Source organism: Nicotiana sylvestris, chromosome 3 (genome assembly GCF_000393655.2).
Source record: "Nicotiana sylvestris chromosome 3, ASM39365v2, whole genome shotgun sequence".
NCBI lineage: Eukaryota > Viridiplantae > Streptophyta > Magnoliopsida > Solanales > Solanaceae > Nicotiana > Nicotiana sylvestris.
The window spans coordinates 155,448,180-155,471,361 of NC_091059.1; the positions used below are offsets into that span (position 1 = coordinate 155,448,180).

The 23,182-nt window shown below is 35.1% G+C and overlaps 2 protein-coding genes across 2 annotated transcripts; both read right to left on the bottom strand.

Moving 5' to 3' along the window:
- Positions 1 to 215: 215 nt before the first annotated feature.
- Positions 216 to 9,688, bottom strand: LOC104226186 (uncharacterized). Its single transcript, XM_009778104.2, has 7 exons — positions 9,443 to 9,688; positions 9,205 to 9,306; positions 8,009 to 8,117; positions 6,737 to 6,852; positions 5,856 to 6,041; positions 894 to 1,036; positions 216 to 752 (listed from the first exon to the last, which is right to left on the bottom strand). The coding sequence occupies exons 1-7, from the start codon at positions 9,562 to 9,564 to the stop codon at positions 571 to 573; spliced, it is 960 nt and encodes a 319-aa protein (XP_009776406.1). The 5' UTR covers positions 9,565 to 9,688; the 3' UTR covers positions 216 to 570.
- An 8,316-nt stretch (positions 9,689 to 18,004) lies between these two features.
- LOC104226185 (WEB family protein At3g02930, chloroplastic) lies at positions 18,005 to 22,765 on the bottom strand. The gene is made up of 3 exons (XM_009778103.2): positions 22,196 to 22,765; positions 21,497 to 21,695; positions 18,005 to 21,030 (listed from the first exon to the last, which is right to left on the bottom strand). Exons 1-3 carry the CDS (start codon positions 22,210 to 22,212, stop codon positions 18,346 to 18,348), a joined length of 2,901 nt encoding a protein of 966 aa, XP_009776405.1. The 5' UTR covers positions 22,213 to 22,765; the 3' UTR covers positions 18,005 to 18,345.
- Positions 22,766 to 23,182: the final 417 nt, after the last annotated feature.

Here is a 23,182-nt window from a genome sequence, read left to right on the forward strand (position 1 = left end):
ACTTTTAAAACTAAGCTATTTTTGAACGACTAGTTGTAAATCTGGCTATTTTTGAATTTCTCCCATCTTAATTAGCTCGCGGCCAACAGTGTCATTTAAAACATGAGTTTAACTTCTATACACCATTAATAGTTTAAAAAAATTACACTATTTAGTCACCTAAAAATAACAAAAGGTAAACCATCTATAAGAAGTTCGATTAGTGATCCGGAAAATAAGGTAAGCTACCTACTGGAATATGATACTAATAGTGTAAAATACTTTGCACTCTCAATGTACATAAGTTAAATCCTTAAAAACATTACAGACAATTTGCTCAGAATTTTGTTCCATCGTACCACACTCCTGTATGTTTTCTACTCATGCTCTAAGTCGGCAATGTTTTATGAGGGAAAGATCTAAGGGAACCCTATCTGCATTACATTGACCCAGAATTGCTGCTCCTCAAGGGATATGCACATATGCTTAGTAATTCTGGAGGTAAACCGAGGTTCAGCCTAGTTGAACATTTTTATTACACCACTTCCATCATCTCAACGATCAAATGGCCATATACTTCACGAGGACAGATCAGGCACTTAATGACAGGGAAATAACCGAGGATAACTTGTATTTGCGTGCCTTAGTTGAACCTTTTGGTAGAATTTTAATCTCTGTCCTGGAATGGACAGTGACTTCTTTCCAGTCAGAAGCTGATGCCCCTTCACCACGATAATCTCGAGGACAGTAGAGAACTTGGAGTTTGGAACTTGCTGCAATTCCCAAAGCAACAATAGATTTCTTAGATTCAAGGAATATAGAACGTAAAATAACCGAAGAAATTATCACAAGGTTATCTCCCAGGACGATCAGGTGAATGCATTTGCTAACTACCACAATATTATTTTCCTTACCTACACCTAACATGCTTGTTTTCTGGATCGTCACTTTACTAACTTTTGATCTCCTGATGTTTCCCAATGCCTGAATATCTTCATTGTCCCCTTTGAACTCCAGAAACTCTCCAAGGACAAATTTATTACCTTTAAGCTCTAACCTGCATTTATCGGAAATTCAGAATAATTAGAGTGCTTAGAGTTGGAAAAGCTTTACTTCAGTTTAAACTGCAAGGATATGTGCAAATTACTTCCAAGAGAACAGAAGGAATGTTTATTAACTCACTAGCATGTGCGATACTGCTTATGCACAAACAACATGATATTTTTGAACCCCCCCCCCCACCCCCCACCCCACAAAAAAAAAAAAAAAAAAGAAAAACACACACACACACTATAGCCAACACTCTCTTGCTTGATGGCATTCTTCTATGTCCATTGAAGATCTTACACTGTAAGTGAATTAGTAAAGGACCAAAAACACTTTTTCGCAAGTCCCCTAACTTTTTATTTTTATTTTTTTTTATTTTTTATTGTTAGGTCCCCAACTTTAATTACACTAGCTTTAGAGTACGTGCATTGCACGTGTATTCCGCGTCACTCAATTAAAATTTGTGCACAAGAAAAACGATTAATATGAAATAGTAAGCCTTAAGGTATGTTAAAGAAGATGCAACACTCATTTATTATGTTTACGTAATAGTTAAATAAAAAATAATTGAATATCTTTTGCACTTGTGAGATGAACAATTTGTATTGACGTCTACATTTGTCCATGTTAGTTAATATGAAATTTGTATAGAAAGATAAATTTTTAGGTGATCCCATTTTCTAAGCTCCTTGTTTGAGTTATAAATCACTTAGCTATTGTTATCCTACCTATTTTTTTTATCCAATAACAAGCAAAGTTTATATTGCAAGCATATTCGACATAATACTTTTCTTTCTTCACCAAAATTTTCAAATTACAGCCTAATTTTAAAGAAAATAAAAATTAATTGAAGCAAGTGGTAACATTTAAGCAAATTTCATAGGCAACTTTGCAACCAATATCAGTTGACTAAAAAATACATGATAGCCTAAATTTAGGATAAGAACGTTTAATGACGTACAGATTCTATGGTGATTTGAGTTAACATTAAATATATTTTTAGGTAAATAATTCAGTTAATTATCTCGGCGATATTTTATTATGATACAAACGCGCGCACATACTCCAGCATATTAGACAACAAAATATACATTGAATTTGACATCTCAAGTTCAATTAAATTTTTCTCATATGCTTTAGACCTCTATCCTTTTTGTAATTGTAGCAAATTCCTTATAAACTTAATATGCTACATACAATCAAACATATGTATATACCACAAAATAATAAAACATAATGATAACAAAAATATCGAGCAAAGAAAATGCATATAACAAACAAATATCCAAATACAACATAATAATACGCGTTGCATGTGTATTTTATATCAACGAATACAAATTTTAAGAAAATTACTTGGATATTATTCTCAAATGTGTTGCAAAATTTTAAAAATCTAAATTCCTGAAAGAAATGATGAATATTGTCAGTTAACCACATCCCTAATTTGATATTTGTTTGGGATTACATACAATATATATCCGCTAGATAGATTTATCGACACTATGAGAAGACAAAACTCTATGACAACACTTTTGGAAAGTGTTTTATTAACATTTTCTTAAAAAAGAATAGCGTGAAATAGATAACACTTTTACATTACCAACTTTAAATCTATAAAAATTTAACGATCTGAAAATAGTTGTTAGCTCATGAGTATGGTTTCTGTACTGCTTTAAGTTTTTATCTCTTGGTATCTTGAAGTGGAACACTTCTAATGTCACATAGATTATTGATATTCTGAGTGAGATAACAATTCTTAAAATTATGACTCTTATGAAAATTAACTTATTCGACTTATATAAATAATCTTATTGGGATTACATTCCTAAATATTATGATTTTCTATATAGTTCAAATAAAAAAAGATTTAAGAGTCAAAATTTTAGTAAATTTAATGCTCTAAATATTAAAAATAATAATTAAACGATGGTTATTTCCAATATGAAATTTATTTAAATGATAAAAATGTTGATCAATTTCTCACTGAAGTTCTGGGCTTTTATAATAGTCTAGATTAAAGAACACAAAATTTAAAGAAAAGTGAAACACTATTTTTCTATATATTTTGCAGTTTTTATAATAGTCTCACATTATTTACCATGTAATTAGAATAAATTAATTTATTACAAATATCAAGTAAAATTATTCTTCAAAAATATTACTCATTGTTGTTATAAATTATTTTGTTCATCATGAATAAATGGAGTACCATTACGTTGTCAGTTTTCAATTTTCATATAGAACTACATCAAGACTACAAATTTTGTAGTAACATTTATTTAAGGTAAATATTAATTGACTTTTTAAATATTTATCCAAGGTAAAATTTTAATCAATTTTAAAGTCCTAAAATTTAGGTATCTAGTTTAAAGAAGAAAATAGTTAATAACCAAATCTCAACGAATTTCTAGTTCCTAAATATTAGGAAAATATTTAAAATGACTATTTTATCTAGTATGAACTCTATGTTTAAAGGGTAAAAAAGGCAAACGACATTTCGCTAAGGGCCTTCGTGCTTTTAATATAGTACTAGTCTCTCGGCACGCGCGTTGCGCGTGTATATTCTGTTATAAGTGTAAAATTTTAAATAATATAAATATTATATTAAAATTTGTGTGTAATCCATAGAATAAAAATAAAAACAGAAGTGTAAGTAAATGGTGATTGTCGATTCTATTTAGCCAACTCAATGAAGGAAGAAACTCTACCTTAGAAGTCATCAATCATTTTAGTCAATATATTCAAAACTTAAATTTCTTTAAGTTTTAAAATTTCATTGCTCAATTTCAGATTTTTTTTTTTTTTGAGAAGGTAACATTTGTTGCATATATATTAACTGCATCAAAACAGAAATAATTAACCATAATTACCAATTTCAGAAATTTTCATGCTTACCTTTTAGTTTAAGCTATAACATATAGTAATGTTTTATGAAGTTTTTTAATTTTATTTGGAAATTTATTTATTTATTGCTCTTATGTATATAAATAGAGTCAGCTAACTGATATAAGTTACTTTTTCCCGGGCAAAAAGTAAAATTTTCTATTTTTTTAATCTATAGAAATTAATATGATAGCTTGCTAATATATTTACTTTTTAATTATATATCTTATTATTTTTGTGGTTTTCTTAATTAAGAATTATCACATACTCCATTTTTAGATTTTCAACTATAGATTTGTTCTTGAGCAGTAATTATTGAAACTTTGCTACGATGAAAACAATCTTATAGATATACAACATTTCTATCAAGGTGCTTAATTTTGTCGTCACTCTTGAAAATCATGAGAGTTGGACATATATTTTTTTTAATTTATAACTTTCTCATTACCTTGTTTTGATTTTAAATTTCCATTCCTAAACATATTTTTTACCAAATGATAATTTTGACCTCTCCTTTCACGCGAACAAATGAAGGAAAAAATCACACAGAGACCAAACTCATCTCTCCTTTTTAATCTTCAAAATATAACAAAGGAAAGAAATTAAATCAGAAACTTATTATGGTAGTAATTTATGGATTCTAAGCTGAACCAACATATGTAAGGAAAGAAAAATCAGAATCATACTTTAGCGAGTATTAAGTAATAAAAATTCATTTATTTGTCATGAAAAATAGTCGATAATAAAAAATAACACAAATTTATTGACATGCAAAAAAAAAAAAAGGATTTTGAATCCTTTTATCTATCTTTGTCAAGGGCCGACATTGTTAGAACTACCCAACAAATCAATAAACTACAACATAAAGAGCATGCAGGAGAGGTAAAACAAAACAGCCATGGGCGCAAGGAGGAATTAAAAAAAAACTTTAATTTCTTCCATACTTACCAGGAGTCTTAACACATATGGTTCATGTGTTGCTATTGCTGGTATATTGGTGTTATCAAAATAAATGTATTACGTTGTTTTTGCTGGTATGTTGGTGTTATCAAATAAATAATTTTAAGAATATTTGGTAGAAAGGTATCAAAAGAATGAAAAGTCACGATTTATTTATTTAGCTTTGGGAAGTAACAATTTATTTTTTTAGATTTGAGAAGTGATGATTTGTTAATGTTAGTTTTGTAATGTGAATGGTTGTGACTAATTGACTATTAATGAAGGGGTATGAAGCATTGATTGGGGCTATTTGTAGTGTTAGTTTATTCGTAAATCTATAAATAAATTATTTAAGTTATTTAGAAGGGCAATTTAGTAATTCAACTTTTAACTTTTGAGCTTTCCACTTTTATAATAATATAGATTTAGAACAAACATTAACAATACAAAACTTTCTTTATAATTTAGTACAATACTTTAATCGTTGGCAGAAGGTTAATCTTCTTAGACTATCAACTACATTTACTTTAAAAATTAATATACTTGATTTTTAAATACCCAATAGAATAAAAATGTTTATATTTGGCGTAGAGAAGGATATCAACTAATTAATACAACCTAAACCCAAAAGGAATACAAAGTGGTCAAAACTTTGTACAGTTCGAAATATTAGAAAATTAATTTACTGACTTTTCCTAAATATTAGGAAAATAATTAAATAATTATTTCTAAATATTAGAAAAATAATAAATGAATATTCCTAAGTATTAGGCAATTAGTTAAATTACTATTTTGTCTAGTGCGGACTTTATTTTTAAAGGTAAAAAAGATGAACGACATTTCACTAAGGGTTTTCGTGTTTTTAATATCGTATAGATGAATTTTGAAGTTCTATCAGACAGGTCAACATTCTTGGTCATAACGGATAAACTGACTGTTTCATTCCAATTCTTGAAAACATTACTGTCATAAAACAGCATAAAGATGAACGCAATGCGACAGACCTGTCCCACATTGGAGCTGTGCTGAGTACAAGATTAAGCTTCTCATGTATTGATTCCTGCATTTCCTTCTTCCCACCATGAAATGCACCTTTAATCCAACCAGAAAGCATGTTCGATTCTGGTTTTAGTTGAATCCATTGATCGTATGTTATGACCTCAGGGGGGAAAGAGTCTGACACAATGGTACTGCAAGACAGAAGTAAGCTTTAACAGTAATCATAAGATACAAGTTTAATGATCACAAGAGAAACATAACACTGGAATAGCATAAATGATCTAATTTGAACGTCGATTTTAATTAGTTTACATTTAGTTTTTTTTTGGTTTATCTGGAATAATCTCCATCAAGTGTTTATTGTGAATTGTTTACTTATTTTATTTAATATTCTCAAGTTCTATCAACTCAGATTCAAGATGGATAGTAATATACCTTTGTCATCCCTCAGCCCCTCTACCACCTTTTATATCTATCAATAGAACTAGGGCCGGTGGCTACCTCACTGAGCTATTGATCGGGAAGCTATAGCCTGGTTTAACAAACCGTAATATTTAGCTATGGAGCTGGGATGGATCTTTATTGTCTTAAGCACCAAGGAATAGAACAACTAGTTACATCCAATTCAACCTTTAAAATCCCACATCTCAAAAGTTATTATTCATATCATCTAATCAGTACTAAAAGTTTCCTCCCAAAAGATGCTCCTCGAGCTTCAAAGAGGTGTTGGTTAGAAACCAGTAACATCATTCGCAGCAAGCATTATTATGTTTTCTGTTAACCAGACCTAATTCTAGAAGGAATAGCTTGCAATAACTATGTGGAATACACGCTTAAACGCCATAATTACTCTGATATATAACCAGCAGATGACCAAAATGCATACCGGAAACTGGGATTTGAACATATGACTTTGCAAGACAAATATCCTTCAGGAAGAGTGATGCCCCTTTGTTCAAGGTAGGATTCAAGAATAGGAACTAATCGTTTTGCTTCGGCTACCTGAAATATAGAAACTTATAATAACAAACGCAAAAAACTAAAATCTTGATATAAGCAGTAGAAAAGTAAATTCCACTGATCAATGATAAATAATAGAATACCACAAGTTGCTTGACAAGATGATAGATTGAGGATTCATATCACTGAGCCCAACTTGCTTGAGATTGAGGGGTAGTAGTACTTGTTGTTGTATGCACTTGCAAAGAATTAATGCAAGCAATCAACCAAGCAATAGGTGGAATCTGAATGGAACTGTTCTCAACTGAATATTTTAAAGCAGACAAATGATGAAGAACATACTAAAATCCCCCTTCACAACTTTATGGGCACTTGATCTCACAGGTATCCTCAAATAAAGATGACCCTACTTTCGTAACAAGCAAGCAGCAAAAATCATGCTGCTTAACATCTATGTTGCAATTCATCTTCTCAGCAATAGTTTTCCAGGTAGATTCGCGTAAAATTGTCAACCTTCAATACGAAACGATGTCGCTACTCTGCACTTCAATCCAACCCAAGATCAGCCTTGGTGACAGAATGGTTTCACAAGTTTGGAGGGGATTCATAAAGGACAACAGTATCAGAAGAATATTCCTTCCAGAAGAACTTGAGCAAGTAACATCTATCCTTCCGGGCAGAGTGGATCTAAAGTCATAGAAATTCTCCATGTAGAAAGAAAACCTAGTCAGTGCTTTACTTTAAAGTCCTTAAGCATAAACTCAAGGTCACATAGCATCATCCTTCTTGGGAAGACCATCACTGAAGAAATCCTAGACAGCTCAGGCCAATACTAGTAAAAACTAAAAGAAGGCAACACCGGCATGTATAAAGGACCTAAAGAGAGTTATAATTGCATGGGCCTCATAAAGAAAGTTCATTATTGAATGGGCGCCTGGCCATATTCACTTTAGAATTTCCCGCATCATAAAAAGAACATGGAGGAGTTGGCCGCCTAAGCAGTTGTGCAAGTTTAGGAGCAAAAATCTCACAGAACCTATGAGATCTAAGATAATGTTTGACCAACCAAATCATAGAAAAAGCCATGATAGAGAACTAAAGTTTTTCCAAGTGAAATAATCAATCAAGTATCAAGTAGTTTTAGAATTTTCAGATTCGGTAACACATAAAAAGCAATAAGGACAGATTTGCAACTAACAGGATCTGGGAGACGCTCCGTCTTATGGCCTCCAGTACAAACCCATCTCCCGTCCTTATCAACAGATACAAACCCTGATACATTCTTAACACAAACTACCACAGCTTCCCTGTAGAAAAAAAGAGAGGCTAATTTGAACTGGTTTTTCTTTCCATCTAATTGAAGGAAACAAAATTCTTTAAATCACAGATACGGTAAAAACCGACAAAAATATCATTGTGCTCCATATACAATGAAATGAGCTTGAAGAAACAAAAAATAAAAGAGTTTTATACTTTAGAACCGTTTTAAAGGGCAGAGGAGTAGCGAGACATTTGACCTATCATCAAGGTAAATGTTAGCCCAAGGAACGGGGCATAAGTCCCGCGTATTTTTTATTTCTAATAAATTTTAACATAAAAGTACTTAAAAATTAAGTAATTTAAGAAACACATTAAAATTTTATAAATTCAAAAGCAAAGATGTCACAGAAACGATTTAACTGTCTAGGGATAACATATATGTACATAATAATATTTTAAATCACCAAATACTCACCTAAAGAACAAAATAATATACAATAAGTTAACGTTATACAACTCAGAATGGACAATCATGGTGTAAAGCATCAATCAGTGTTCTAGGGTGTACGAGCAGTTTTTAGTGGCAGAGCCAGGAGATTATTTAAGGGGATTCAAAATGCCACACCTGTGATTTGATCTAATAACCTAAACCAATTTTTAAACCCCCTTTGCCACTTCACTAGAACTTTTCCTTATGTAAAGGGATTCAACAGCTTATATATAACCAAAAAAAAAAAAAGAATTTTTGCCTTATTTACACAGCATATTTCAATGAAGGCAATTCAATTGAGCCGCCCTCCTTCAAGCTAGTTGTCCCCGTGTACGAGGCCAATGGTCCAAATCGTAAAGCACACATGGGGCAAAAACCCACGTGTTAGTCCCAAGACACGTTAGCCCCATGATTGCCTTGGGACGTTTAGAGGTGTCTCCCCTAGAAGCAAGTCCATAATAAGCCTTTATTATTGCTTGAGAATGCTAACAAAAAGTTCCTACTCATACGTGAAGATCAAAATTACGCAACCATGGAAACAGGTAAAGTTTTTGGACCAAATATTTTTGCACAGATACACATTTTTCAAATAAGCATACATATAGTTACTGTACCACAAAGCGATGTGGGTTCAAGAGATGCACCTTTTAGTGACGAGAACTAAATCAATACTCTGTCGAGAACCAGAATCTTGGTCAGGAATTTGAAGCCCAACATGAGCTTTGCCACCATAAAGCTTCTCAAGTCTAGTTTTGACAAAAAACGAACGAAAGATCACAGTAAAAATGTATGAATCAACGTAATGAAGATAGGAGCTAAAAACCCCAAATAAAATATATGGGCTTGTGGCGTTATGATTACAAAACGATGAAACTGTAATACCTTTCGGCAACGGTAAAGAGAGCATTGAAATCGGAGGTTCCAATGTCGATAACGTCGTCATCGTAAAAGAAGTACTTAAGTACTATCACGACGATAAGGAAACAGATCAGCTCAACCAACATGCCGTCTTCTCACTGTTATTCCGATTACGATAATTCCGCCTCCGTCAAAGTGTCTGATCTTTGGAGCTAAAGAAGTGTTGTTTCGGAGACGAAATATTTCTGGTTGAGAAAAGAGGAAAAGTTTGCACCGACGAGTACACGTCATAGTCCTAGGATCCTTTACCTGCCACGCGGGTCAGTGGTTACTTGATTTGGCGGTTTAGGATTTTACTTGGAGCTCCGGCGCTACTTTTGAGGTTTTCGGTTTTCCCCTAACCAAAGTCAAGATATGAAGCTCAATCCAAATTAACACTGTACGATCTCTTAAAATAATTTGAGATTTTTGGAATTATAATCCTTCAAATCCCACATGTACTTTTACACTAAGGGGTTATTTGGTAAAAAATTAGGACATTTCAGCATTATTATAATCCCGGGACTAAACCACGATAATATTTGGATAATCTATCACATCTTCCATATGGGAGTAAGTTATACCAAGATTTTGGTATAAAAATTATTAATTTTAGTTAATACCCCCAACTTAATATGAGATTAAATTAATTTTAAAATTTATATGGGAAAAACCACTTAATCCTTTGAACAAATGGCCCAGAAGACTCTTGTCGAATACAGATAACATAAACAATTAAACTTTAATCTCAACTAGTTGGTATGCATGAACCATTTATTTCGATTATATATGGTGTTATTCTATTTTAGCTAATTTTACATTGAGACGTATTAACATGCCAAAATTCCAAGGGCCAAATAATACGCCTCGTGGAGGGTGGGTCTATAATTGATTGTTAACCATTTAAAATTTGTGTTTTGGCAACCGACCAGCGATATTCAAAGTTTTTATCAAGGTTGCATTATACAAGGTTAAAACTTCTTTCTTTTTTTAGCAAACAAAGATATTTATATTAGTACTTCGTAGGATTTAAAACATTACAGATATTGTTCGTGTCACTTAGGACACATTGGTTACCTAGACTTACTAGAACATTACAAGCATCAGTAGCTAGATGCTTCACAAAAACATATTGTTCCTTCTTGTCTTTGATTACAAAAGATTCAACAAAAGACGGGGGCTTCACAAAATATTTTTTCGTCCTTGTTTGTACGTCAGTCTTCTTTGCTAGCTGATGGGCCACTTCGTTGCCTTGCCGGAACACCTGTATGAGGACCACTTCCTTTTCTTGGTGGATTAACAACCTGCATGCGTCAACAATATGACCATACATTTGATTATCTTGGTGTATACATTGGATTACCTCAGTGTAGTCTGTTTCTATTTCTAGTGGGAACAATTTCCATTCTTGAGCTGTTTGAAGTCCCTCAAGTAGAGCCAGGAGCCTGCTTCCAATGAGCCATTTGTATGCGTGGATTTTGTAAAACCTACAATCTAATTTCACTTGTGTTTCTGAATACACCTCCCAAGCCGCTCTTTTGGTTGATTTTGTAGCTTGCGTCAATATTTAATTTATACCATCCTTTTGGGGGTTTATGCCATGCATTTTCTTGTTATAGCTGTGATGATTTCCCGTTAGGAGCTTGTATTCTAAAGATCTTTGCATGATGTAGTCAATATTGATGGGGTTACATGTGTTGTTTTGGTTGTTGTTATTTCTATTTATCCAAATACTCCATAGTAAAAACGAAAAAAGAGACTTCCAGTTTATATAACTATTTCCAAGGTTGTGATTAAAATCTCTTACTTGTATACGCCAATGGATGTCCGCTGGTTTATAATAATTTGACCATCCCACACTATCCCAATAGAGACTAGTCGTTTTACAAGCGAAGAAAATATGCATGATGGATTCTTCCTCCGTTTTGCATATTGGACATATGGGGTCTATGTTAATGCCTATATAAGCTAGGTACGTTCTACATGACAGTCTATTATGAAGGCATTGCCATAGGAAGAAGTTGGTTTTATTTGGACAGTTCAATTTTCAAAAACCAATCAAAATCTATTTCTCTTGCTTTTGGTTATTCAATTAGGTCATATCAAGATGTAGTGGTAAAAAGACCTTTTGTATTCTGGAACCAAATAGGTGTATCGCAAAGTGGATCCCTAGTACGAATCCTAACCTTAGAAATATGCTCTTTGATATCCTCGATGATTGTTGTAGAGAATTTTTTGAAGTTTCAATTATAGTTGCTATAGATATCGTTAATTTTTAGAGAGTGGTCATCAATTGAAAGTCCCTCAATTGTGCTTCCATTGTTTTCTATATTTGGGATCCAACTTGTATGCCAAATGTTCATATTGGATCTCTGGTGGGGTGACCAAATAATACCTTTGGTGCAATATTCCCATCCTTTCAAAATACTCCTCCAAACGAAAGAGTGGTGGTTCTTGGCTTTGCTAGTGCCATGGGAGGTAATAATTAGTTTTTCCCATAGAGTAGTTGTGTTAGTGAGCAGTCTCCAGGCTAAACTTGTTAGAAGGCTAATATTTTTTGCACTAGCATTTCTTATGCCCAGCCCCCATTGGACTTTTGTTGGCACGACCATTTGATTAGATGGAGCTTTTTCTTTTCAGCAGTTGTTCCCCATATAAAATCTCTTTGAATGTTGTTAATGTTTTTCAAGATTTTTATTGAGAGTAAGGTGTATTGCATATAGTGGTTAGGGATTGAATTTAGGCAAGCTTGTGCTAGAGTGGTTTTTCGTGTTATATTAATAAACTTAGTTTTCCGGTTAGCTAGTCTAGCCCTCATTTTGTCTATAATAAAGTGGTAATCAGCAGGTCTTGGGTTTTTGGTCAGGATTGAAAATCCTAAATAAGTTCCAAAGGAGTCATTTTTTTAAAGTCCCAAACTGCTAGTAATGTCCCTAGTAATATTAGGGCAGCAATTATTAGAGAAAATAATTTATGATTTTGTAGTATTTATACTTTAGCCTGATTGGTTACAAAAGAAATTTGGACCAGTTTTTATGGCTTGACATGATTTATTATTTGCCTTGGCCATCATTGTTAGGTCATCTACGAAATATAAGTAAGAGAATTTGGGGCTTTTCCTTCCTGTAACAATAGGGTCCTAATTGTGTATATCTACTTGGTGGTTAATAAATCTAGAGAACATCTCCATACAAAGTATAAAGATATATGGAGATATAGGGTCGTCTTGCCAAATTTCCCGACTTGGTTCAAAGAAATTGGTGATTGAACCATTTTCTAGGACCCCTATTGAGCTAGTGGAAATACAATTTAGTAAGAGTTTGGAGAATTTAGGGAAACAATTAAAATATCTGAGGGTACGATAAATAAAAGACCACTCGGCGATCAAAGACATTTTCGAGGTCGATATTTAAGATCATTTGATCCCGCTTTCCTTTCAATTTTTTAAAGTTAGAGATTAACACTTGGATTATGATTGCATTACCGGAGGATCTTCAGTTCATAAAACTGGTTTGGAAAGGACTAATAATATGTTCTAGGAATAGCTTGAGACGATTTGCAAGTATTTTTGTAACCGTCTTGTACATAGTATTGCAAAGGCTAATTGGCCTAAATTTTTTGATATTGTTTGCATTTGGCATTTTTGGATTTAGGCGTAAGTATATTTTATTAATGTCACTAGGGATCTGTTGGATGTTGAAGATCACATGACAAAGGTTTTTTTTTACAGATTTTCCAATAATATGCCAATATTTTTGGGAAAAAAATGGATAGAGGCCATATGTTCCAGGAGCTTTAAAGGGTTTAAAAAGAAGATTGCTCTCGTAACTTCACCATCTAACAATGGCTTGTCTAAGGTTTTTAGATCATACTTATAGCAACTATAGGGGCTTGTTTTCATGTTATTCCAATCAGTGCTTAAGTGCGAGGTAGTGAAAGTATCCCTAAAGTAATTGCAAACACGTGGCATGATCAAGTGTTGATCATTTAGCCAGTTTTCAGCCTCGTCCTTAAAATAGGTAATCTTATTTCTCCTCCTCCTATTTGAAGCGGAAATATGGAAAATTTTAGTATTAGCATCTCCTTCATTAAGCTACTTTATTCTAGACCTTAATTTCCAGTATTCCTCCTCTATTCTAAGGATATCATTGTAATCCTTTTTAGGTTAATCTCGAGTGTATGAAGAAAATCACTCATTGTGTAATTCTTAGAGTTTTGGATCCCTTGAAGTCTTGCCAACTTTTTTCTTTTTTTTTTTTATACCAAAAATATCCCCAAAAGTCTTGTCCTTCCATGACTTTATACTAGTTGCAAAGTTCTTACTAGCACTGCAATAATCTATTCCAGTCCAATTTTTGCTAACTAGGTTTTGAAAGTCGGGGTGTCTACATCAAAAAGATTCTAATCGAAATAGTTGTCTGTACTCTTGTCTACCTCTAGGAATTAATTCTTCTAGAAGTGGGTTATGATCTGAGTAGGCCTTTGGAAGGTGGATTACTGAGCAATTAGGAAAAACTTCAAGCCAATCCTCATTTCCTAAAATTTTATCTAGTCGTTCCATGATGAGTCCCTTTGTTTCTCTTCCTATGATTTGACCGCGTAAATTTGCAACCCTTATAGCCAATGTCTATTAAATTGCAATTACTAATTTTTGACCAAAGGTAATTAGCTCTATTACTGTTTAAAGGTCCCCCCCTCGAATTGTTTATTTGATCTCATAATGTCATTAAAGTCACCTTCTACCATTCATGGGCCTTTATAATTTTATAGATATTTTCTAAAAAAATTCACATAATATTCCTATTAAATTTATCAGTACTAGCATATATAGATGCAAATAATCAAAGTTTACGAACAGGAAGTACCTCAATTGTTGCATAAATTTCCTGATTCCTGCGGATAAAATTATGGATAGTGACTACATTGTGGTTTCACATTACCACCATACCTCCTGCTTGGCCTTCAGCGAGAACTTCTATCATTTCTGAGAAACTAAAATCATTAAGCATTTGAGCATGGTTTGCCATCCTAGTTCCCAATAGTATATGGTCTGTGGGTGTCAACCATCTCCCTAAAGTTTCTCCTAAAATCGTCATTATTTCCTCTCCTAATTTTCCAAATAATGAAATTAGTTGGACGATTCATGGCTAGGTTTAGATTCATGTTTGCTGGGTCCCCATTCTCCCTTCCCCCTTTTAGAAAGACAGGGCTCCTCCTGAGTGAGGGAACTAGAATCGTGGCTCTGTTGCCCAATGTTGGGTCTTTTGGTGGCCTAATGTCCATTGAGCACTTGTACAATACCAGTGGGCAGTTGAGCACATGCCTCTTCTTTTGCATCTCCTTGAAGAGATACACTTTTACCTCGTTTAGGTTTGAGAACTCCAGAATCTGTTCCATGCCTGGGTTGAGGGGGTCTCCTATTTCTTCCATGGCAACCTCTTCTTATTCTGGATCCTACACCATCTGGGTGTCAGGTCAATAATAGCTATGCTATTGCCCTACTGATTTAAGTCCTTCGCCCGATCCCGAATGCATATTTTTTCGGGTTCATCTTCAATTGATGTTTTCTTAACCATTCGAAGAACTTGCGTAAATTTTTGATGTGGTCGGTTCTTTCTTTTGAAAGGACTACCAAATCTCTTTTGGTTCTTCGGTCATCCAGAGGTGTATATTCCCATTCCGCCTAGATCCGGTATCATAAGCCATATTGTTTCTACTTTTTCGGGAAAATCGGTTTTCGGGTATCTAGGCATGGTTTATGCTATGATCAGTATATGTGTTCCTTATCTGCTGCTCTGTAGCTGCCTTCCTCGCTTCATCTTCGGCTTTCAGAGTTGTGAACTAACCTCTTCCTTTTACAGCCAGACAACTGGGAGATAAGCTGGGCATCTAAAGAACATAAGATCTGAGCTGCTGCCAGGCATAGTGGTTGTTGCTCCATTGGTGGTGCTTGTTGCTCCTAAATTGTTGTGTATTTTTCATGGCATGAAGATCGGGTTTAGTTGTGAGAGAGTTTCTAATGAAAAGAAGGGCATGTCCAGGAGTAGGATTTGTGGTTGTATGAGATTGAAATAGGGTGGCATATTCCATTGGATCCTGGGTTCAGAGATGGTGCATGTGGGTGTAGAATATTGTTTAGCCATACTTGATTTAGATAGTTGTTCATTGCAAGCCTCATCCCTTCGGATATCAACTGTGCTAGGTAGTGGGTTTTTTTGGAGGATGACTATCATCTCCTGCCCATTTATTTGGAGATTGAAAGAGACTGCATGACCCATCAGTCCCATCTCCATCAATGAAAGAGGCTGGTAATCTTGTGCAGCAGGTGGTTGGACATAGATGATTTGTGGATTTTTCATTTGTGGGGTGAAATGAGGTAGATTTTCCATATTCTAAGCTCTTTGATGTCTCAGAATCTAGATTAGTCTTTGTCTTCTCCTCAATGTGGAGGGAATTCTTGGCATCTTGTATTAATTGGTGGGTTTTAAGAAGGCTATTGGCAGACGTGGTTTTGGATTCACCAGTGATAGTGAGAGTATAGGTAATTAGGGCAACGATTGAGTTTTCAATTTGCATGTCATTTGGATGGAAAGGCGTAAGGTTTATAACATGATCTTCTGAAGATCTAGCTTCCATTTCATGTTTTAGGGGATGTGCCATTTGCTTGGTGATTGAGTTTTGGTTGGACATTTGTAAGACATGCTCTTGGGGCCCCTCTTCTAAGTTCTAAGAGGGGTACCTTATCTCTCATAATTTGTTTTGTAGTAGTATTAGTGTTTAGGGAATGTTTTAATTGGTTATTAGCAGCGGTAGAGTCATTATTTGTTAATGGGCTAATCCTATTGTTAGGGGTGCTCTTATGCATGGTATTCTTAGTAGTAGTATTAACCAATGACATGTTTGTTTCTAATGTGTCTATATTATCCAAACTAGTGTCCATGTGTTCATCTCTAATAGAGTAGTCGTTTTTAATTTCTTTTTGATTTTCGTTGGTTTCACACAAAACCATTGCTCATTTTCTAAGAGAGAGAAATTGTTTTGGGTTTGAATAGTGGTATTTCCCATGGCCAAGTTTGTTGAACCCTCATTGGTGGATTTTTCTTGATTTCTAACAGGATTTTTAGATTTGTATTGCAAAACTTGAGTATCCAGATACTTACCTGTATTGGCATTGAACAATTTGATAATGATACCTGAGTTGTTGTGATTTTTCATTGATTTGGTGAAGCTTTTTGGATTACTTTTTCGATTTTGCTTCTTCCCTCTGTTGAAAGATACTATCTTCCACTCCCCGTCAGTATCTTCAATTGTCGTTGTTGGTTGGTCCTTGTTTGGAGTCATTTTTTCCATGCTTTCCTTTTGAACATAAGTGCACTGAGTTTGTGTATGACCCAACCTTCCACAGTTCTTACATAGAGAATTTTCACCTTCGTAGTGGATGTATTGTTTATGGTGACCAATATAGATAAATTGTTGTACTGGGTATTCCAATGGTAATTCAAAGAGCCTGACATAACGACCTCGTACTGTGGTTGATGTGCAAGCATCAATTTTTAATAGACGTCCTACAAAATTCCCATTTTTTTCTAAGATTTTTCCATCATAGAATTTAGTCGGCAATTGTGGTAATCTAATTCATACCGCTGAGACTGTTAATTTCTCCTTGGTGGCTACAAAGTTTGGTTTCCATTTTGTAATTGATAGATATTGGCCATTAATGAACCATGGTCCTTGGTGGAGGGCCTTTTCCATGTTCTCTTTTTTGCTAAATTTGATGACGTAGTAGTCTTCCCCTAGGTCAATTAATGGGAAAACCTCTGAGGAACGCCACAACTCTTAGATTTTCTTTTTTAGATAATGATGTATTATATGTTTTTCGAAACGTTTCATGATGATAGAGAACCTTCATGGTTCATAAATTCTCTGCTTCTCTTCCTCTGAACCTTCATTGTCTTAAAGTTCATTGGGTCTGAGGATACTAGCATGTCCCTAATTCTTCCAGGCCATGCTTTGTGGTTTTCCCATGCTCTAAATCGGGTGGTTTTGGAGGAATTTTGTTTGAAGGTTCAGAGAACTGGCTATTCATTGTAGAGAGAGAATTCAAGATAGGTGGTTACAAGGTTGAAACTTCATTCTCACTATCTTCTTCTTTTTTTCTAATTCAAGTATAAGAGGAATATTCACGCAAATATCTAATTTTCTTCTGCATGATGAAGTTTTAAGATTTTATATCCTCCAGGGATAAATGGTTTAGCTTTTGACCTCATATTAATTTAATCATTAGATGCCTAATTTTGACTCAGATTACAAGTGAACCATTTCAGCTGCATTATACTTCTCTATTCTGATGAACCTATGCACATTGAACCGCTAATTATGAATGTTGCTGTGTTTGGATTACTGATTAGATAAACAAAATGAAGAGTAAAATGACAAGGTCCGAGTGTGTTTCTTCACCACAAAGTCAGTAATGATTTTAACTTCATTAATTTAACTAGGATATAGACGATGGAACCAAGACCAATCCTAGACCATATCAAAGTACACTTGGAAAAAAAAATTCTCTCTTCTCCAGATGCAAATTTGATACTAGAAATATAGAAAGAGAATAAAGCTAAAAAGAATAATACAAAAATAAAGGATATTGCCCAACATGATAAAACCACATTGAGAAACTGAACCCCAGAACTAATAAGAATGGAACACTACCGATGATACAATCCTTTTCTTATGTAAACACCTATTTGAGACAAACAAATAGCCAAAAGAAGAAAAGAAAAGAAAAGAAAAGCAAAGATTTTGAGCAAACACAATTAAGTCCAACATTTACTCTTGAATTTAGTATACCTCTCTACACGTCAGGCACAAGATAGGTGACAACCGGTCTATTACTTCTGGCTGCTGGTGCCTTTCTTTTTCAGTAGGCTTCCAAATTTATGAAGCAAAGGTTTCTTCTTCTTCTGACTTTGCGGCTTTGTAGGAGATGTGCCACCATTCTCAGGATTTTCCGCTGAAGGTACTCCATTTACCTGGTCGAAGCTCTCTCCAACATCTGTCTTCGACTCTGATTCCTCTTCTTGTACTGTCTCTCTTTCAGGAGAGAAGTCTTTGTCGCCAATCTTGCAGCTCTCCCACATTTTAAACTCGCCTTCTGCTGAATCATCATCTTCCTTTTCTTTGTGCTCATTTCCGGTCAGTTCTCCATTTGGCTTCTCAACTTCAGCTAAGGTCTCAACAATAGCTTCATCGCGCAAGGTGATATTGACTTCTTCAGATTTTGCTTCAGCGGATTGCTCAGATTGATGAGGCATAACTTCAATCTTAGGCTTCTCCAGTATTCCTCCTCCATTTTGTTCAGAGAATTCCACCACCTTTGGAAGCATATCATAATCTTTTTCACTTTCAGAAAGCTCTCCATTTTCTTCAGATTCCTTTTTGGCCAAAGCTTCTTTGAGGGACTTGGACAACTCTTCAACTTTCTTTAAAGATTCGGCTTCTCTACTACGAAGCTCCTCATTCTCCTGAAGAATATTCTGCACTTCATTTTCCTTGTCCAACAGTGACTCCTTCAACTTCATGCTCTCGCCCTTTGCTTCACCAAGAACCTCTTTTAGATAGGTCACCTCAGATTCAGCTTCGTTTAGGGAATTCTTCAACTGAGCTGCTTCCTCTTTGAAAGAAGCTTCTTGCTCAGCCTCTTTTAGCAGATTTACCAATCGGTTTATTTCTTTTTCCCTTGAAGAATTTTCTTCTTCAGTTTTCTTTACACAATTCATCAGATGAAGCTCCTTGTCCTCCCACTCAGCCTTCGAAATCTGGTGTTCATTCTTAGATTGTTCTACTGAAGTAGTGAGATCATCAATTTTCTCTTTTGCTTCATCAAGCAGGCTTTCGTACTTTTCATTGGTTGCTTTCAATACTAACTTCAAATCTTCTATTTGTGTTTCGTAATGTTCATGTTCAGCTTGGCTAGACAACAACCTCTCTTTGGCTTCTCTTGCTTCTGAAGAAACTTCATGTAATGCTGATGCCAAACTTTCCATCGCCTTCTTACTTTTCTCTTCCTCCTCCCTGGAGTTTTCCAACTCATTTATAAGTTTGTTTTTTTCTTCCAAAAGGGACTGAACACTTTCTGCTGCTAGTTTCTCGTGCTCGATAGCCTGAGTTTTCTCCTCCTTCACAGTTTCAAGCTCAGCAATAAGAGACTCGACCTTCTTTGCCATTTCAGAAGCTTCTTCCTTGGCAATCTGAGCACGACGTTCTGATTCCTCAAGATCCCCTTTCTGTCTTGTCGTTGACATTTCCAGTAGGCCCACCTTCTCCTTGAGAGAAGCAATCTCAGATTCTGCATCATGTAACAAATCGTTACTTCCTTCGAGCTGTTTCATGACCGACTCCAGTGATTCAGACGCAGATCTCTCCAAATGACGGGCTTCCTTAGTCTGAGCCTCTAATTCCTCAACCTTCTGCTGCCACTCCTCCATTAGATTATGTGCGTAAGATTCAGCCATCCTAGAAGCCTCCAGGTCAACATTAAGTTGCTCCAGGAGAGCTTCTTTCTCCACCAATTTCTCTTCATAACTTTTTGCCTCCTCGAGATCTTCCGTCAGCGTCTCTATCTCAAGTTTCAGGTCTTCCAACAACTTATTCTTCTCACTATCTTCTTTTCTCAATCCCTCGATCTCAAGTTTCAGTTTTTCCAACAACTTGTTCTTCTCACCGTCATCTTTTCTCAATGCCTCAGTCGCAAGTTTCAGATTTTCTAACAAAATATTCTTCTCATCATCTCCTTTCCTCAGTGCTTCTTTCTCAAGTTCCACATTTTCCAACAACTTATTCTTCTCACCATCTTCTTTTCTCAGAGCCTCCATCTCGAGTTTCAGATTTTCCAACAACTTATTCTTCTCACTATCTTCTTTTCTCAGAGCCTCTATCTCATGTTTCAGGTTTTCCAACAACTTATTCTTCTCACTGCCTTCTTCTCTCAGCCCCGCTATCTCAAGGTTCAGATCTTCCACCAACTTATTCGTCTCACAAGACTCATTTTCATTCCTGGATTCAAGCAAAGATTTCACTCTCACTAACTCAGCTGAGAGAATTTCCACCTTCTCTGCCTGAATTTCAGCAATTTTTGTGGCATCATCGGCATGGCTGAGTGCCTTATTTTTGGCATCAGAAGTCATGGTTAATTCTTGCTTTACACGTTGAAGTTCCTCTGTGGCGGATAGGAGAGCAGCAACATCCAAAGCATGTTGGTTCTTCACGGCATCAAGCTCCTTCTGCCATTCCTCTTCTTTCTTCTGAGCTGATTCAATGCCCGCTTGTTCCATCTCGACAGCACGAAACTTTTCAATTTCAGAGTTTTCTTCAGCTCGCTTTTGAGCTACCATAGCTTCTCTCAGCTTCTCATTGGCTTCTTCAGCCATTTTCTGAGATTCCTTCACTTCTTCAAGAGCTTTCTCCTTCTCCTTTTCAACCAAAGCCAATTTCTCCTTGGCCTTCTTAAGGTCTTCATGAGCAACATTCAATTCAGCTTGCAGCTCCGATGGCTTCAAGATCCGCGTTGGCTTTTTCTGACAACAATAAAATCATGCAATAATCCAGATCAGAATTTATAAGTTTCACAAACAGCCTGATTTTGAGACAAAAACAAATAACTTCCGTCTAGCATTAATGTTAGAGAGTCTATACAATTGACTCATCACCACAACTGCTAGTGCATATAATCACCCGATGGTAAATCAGAACTCATCCCTTAGGGTAGGCTGTCTACATCACACTCCTTAGGGTGTGGCCCTTCCCTGACCCTGCGTGAACGCAAGATGCCTTGTGCACTGGGCTGCCCTTTTTTCTTTGGTGAATCAGAACTCAAATTTCACCTTATTAGACACAGAGAACAGCAGGACATTGCAATTTAAGTTGCATTTTAGCATTAAACTCCTCACCTTCTCCATTTGTAGAATCAAACACCAACCCCCACCCCGAAAAAAATGCTGACGAAACCAAGGAAATGAAGTCAAGGAATTTTGCGGAACTTACATCAGGCGGGGTACTGTTCTTAGGGGACCGCCGTTCCACAGAAGGCTTGGAAGTTACAGATCTTGGAGACTTCTCAACTGGAGGGCGTGAATTTTGAAAGGGCGAGGGTGAATCAGCATCAGATTTTGATAGTCCCCTGCTTACTTTACTCACCCGGTCTCGAGGAGTTGCTGGTGTTGACTTGTCGGATAGAGTGGATCTGATATAAAGTTCAAAATATTCAACAATTAGGCAACTTCTAAAATGCAACATTACACTAAGCACAAACTCATTATCCTATTAAAGAAAATGCAAACACAATTTGATGGATCCAAAGCAAAAGGTAGAAACTTTATCAAATTACAGCTAAAAAAGCTTCTTTTTTAGTTATTCTAACAGCATTAAGCATATAGTTGCAGTAAAATAAGATCACACCTTTAAATCAGGGCAAATTGGAGTACAAGTTTAGATCCAGAGATCAAGTCAAAAGTACATTAGAATCCTCAAAGAATTATGATCCATAAAAAACAACACTACAAACAAGCAAATCTAAGCACTAACCAAGTACAAAATGCACAAAATCAAGAATAGAGGCATTAAAAAAAAGAGAATGTTTTTCTACAAAGCACCACAAAATGAGTAACAAAATGCAGATACAACCCAAAAACTAGGATCAATTGAAAAACAAGAAAATACCCAAATCAGATCCAGTGGACTTACTTTGATTTAGTAGCCATGGTGTCGGTGGAAGGCAGATTTTTACAGCAAACGAAAACCAAGTTCCGATTTCACAATTTATGAAAAAAAAATGGTTCTTTATCAAGAAATGGGAAGGTTTGCTGCTATAGTGCTGACATGGTCTTGGGCTTAGAGAGAGAAACAGACTGAGGAGAGAGAGATATAGAAGAAACAAAGAAGTTGTGAGAGACTATATCAAGATAGAGTAAAATTCCAGTAGTAGAAGTACACTTAGTAGCAGTGAGTAGGAATTTACAGAGAAAATCATTTGGGGTTGGTGTTCTTCTGTCTCCAGAGTGGCCACACCATTACATTAGTAATACTACCACTTTGTCTATGTATCTCTCTCTCACACACACACTCTCTCTCTCTCTCTCTGTATGTATTGTTTTGCAGCTTGAATTACAAGGTGGAAATTACAAGAAAACCCCTGTTGATTCTCACTGAGTCAAAAAATGGAAAGAAAAAAGGTCTATGCTTTAGTACTAGGAGTAACTTTTTTCAGAACCAAAGAAAGACCTGTGAATCCATATAGTAATATCTATTTCTCTCACTACTTTTTCAGCATAAAGATAGGAAATGGGACAAGGGTCCAGGGGAGGGTCGCTGTTCTTTCTTGTGCCTACTGTATAAAGCTGATCACTTTCTTTTACAAAAAAAAAAAAAAAATCAATACACAAGGTATGGGGTCGCATCCCATGAATGTGATGCAAACAACTTATCATATGCAAGCCTTAGTGGCTACTTTCATGAGATATAAATTATACGAAAATAACTTTACCTTTCTTCCAAGACTCCTCTTTACAAAAATATTTTTTGACAAAATTGAAGATTTGTTTTTCTGAATTAATAGTTATCTCTCTACAAGGTTTACTTAGCTATTACAATGACGAAATTGGAATAACTTTTTGTGTGAACTTGAATGTTATTTTAATTTTTCTTAAAATAAAGTATATATTCAATAATTTA

What these genes read in the sequence shown, in the direction of transcription:
- LOC104226186 (XM_009778104.2), bottom strand. Translation starts at nt 9,564, where the DNA reads ATGTTGGTTGAGCTGATCTGTTTCCTTATCGTCGTGATAGTACTTAAG. An exon ending in TTAGTTCTCGTCACTAAAAG is followed by an intron (nt 8,118 to 9,204) that starts GTGCATCTCTTG and finishes TTTTTTCTACAG; the next exon opens with GGAAGCTGTGGTAGTTTGTG. An exon ending in TGTTCAAATCCCAGTTTCCG is followed by an intron (nt 6,042 to 6,736) that starts GTATGCATTTTG and finishes TCTGTCTTGCAG; the next exon opens with TACCATTGTGTCAGACTCTT.
- LOC104226185 (XM_009778103.2), bottom strand. An exon ending in AGAACAGTACCCCGCCTGAT is followed by an intron (nt 21,031 to 21,496) that starts GTAAGTTCCGCA and finishes TATTGTTGTCAG; the next exon opens with AAAAAGCCAACGCGGATCTT.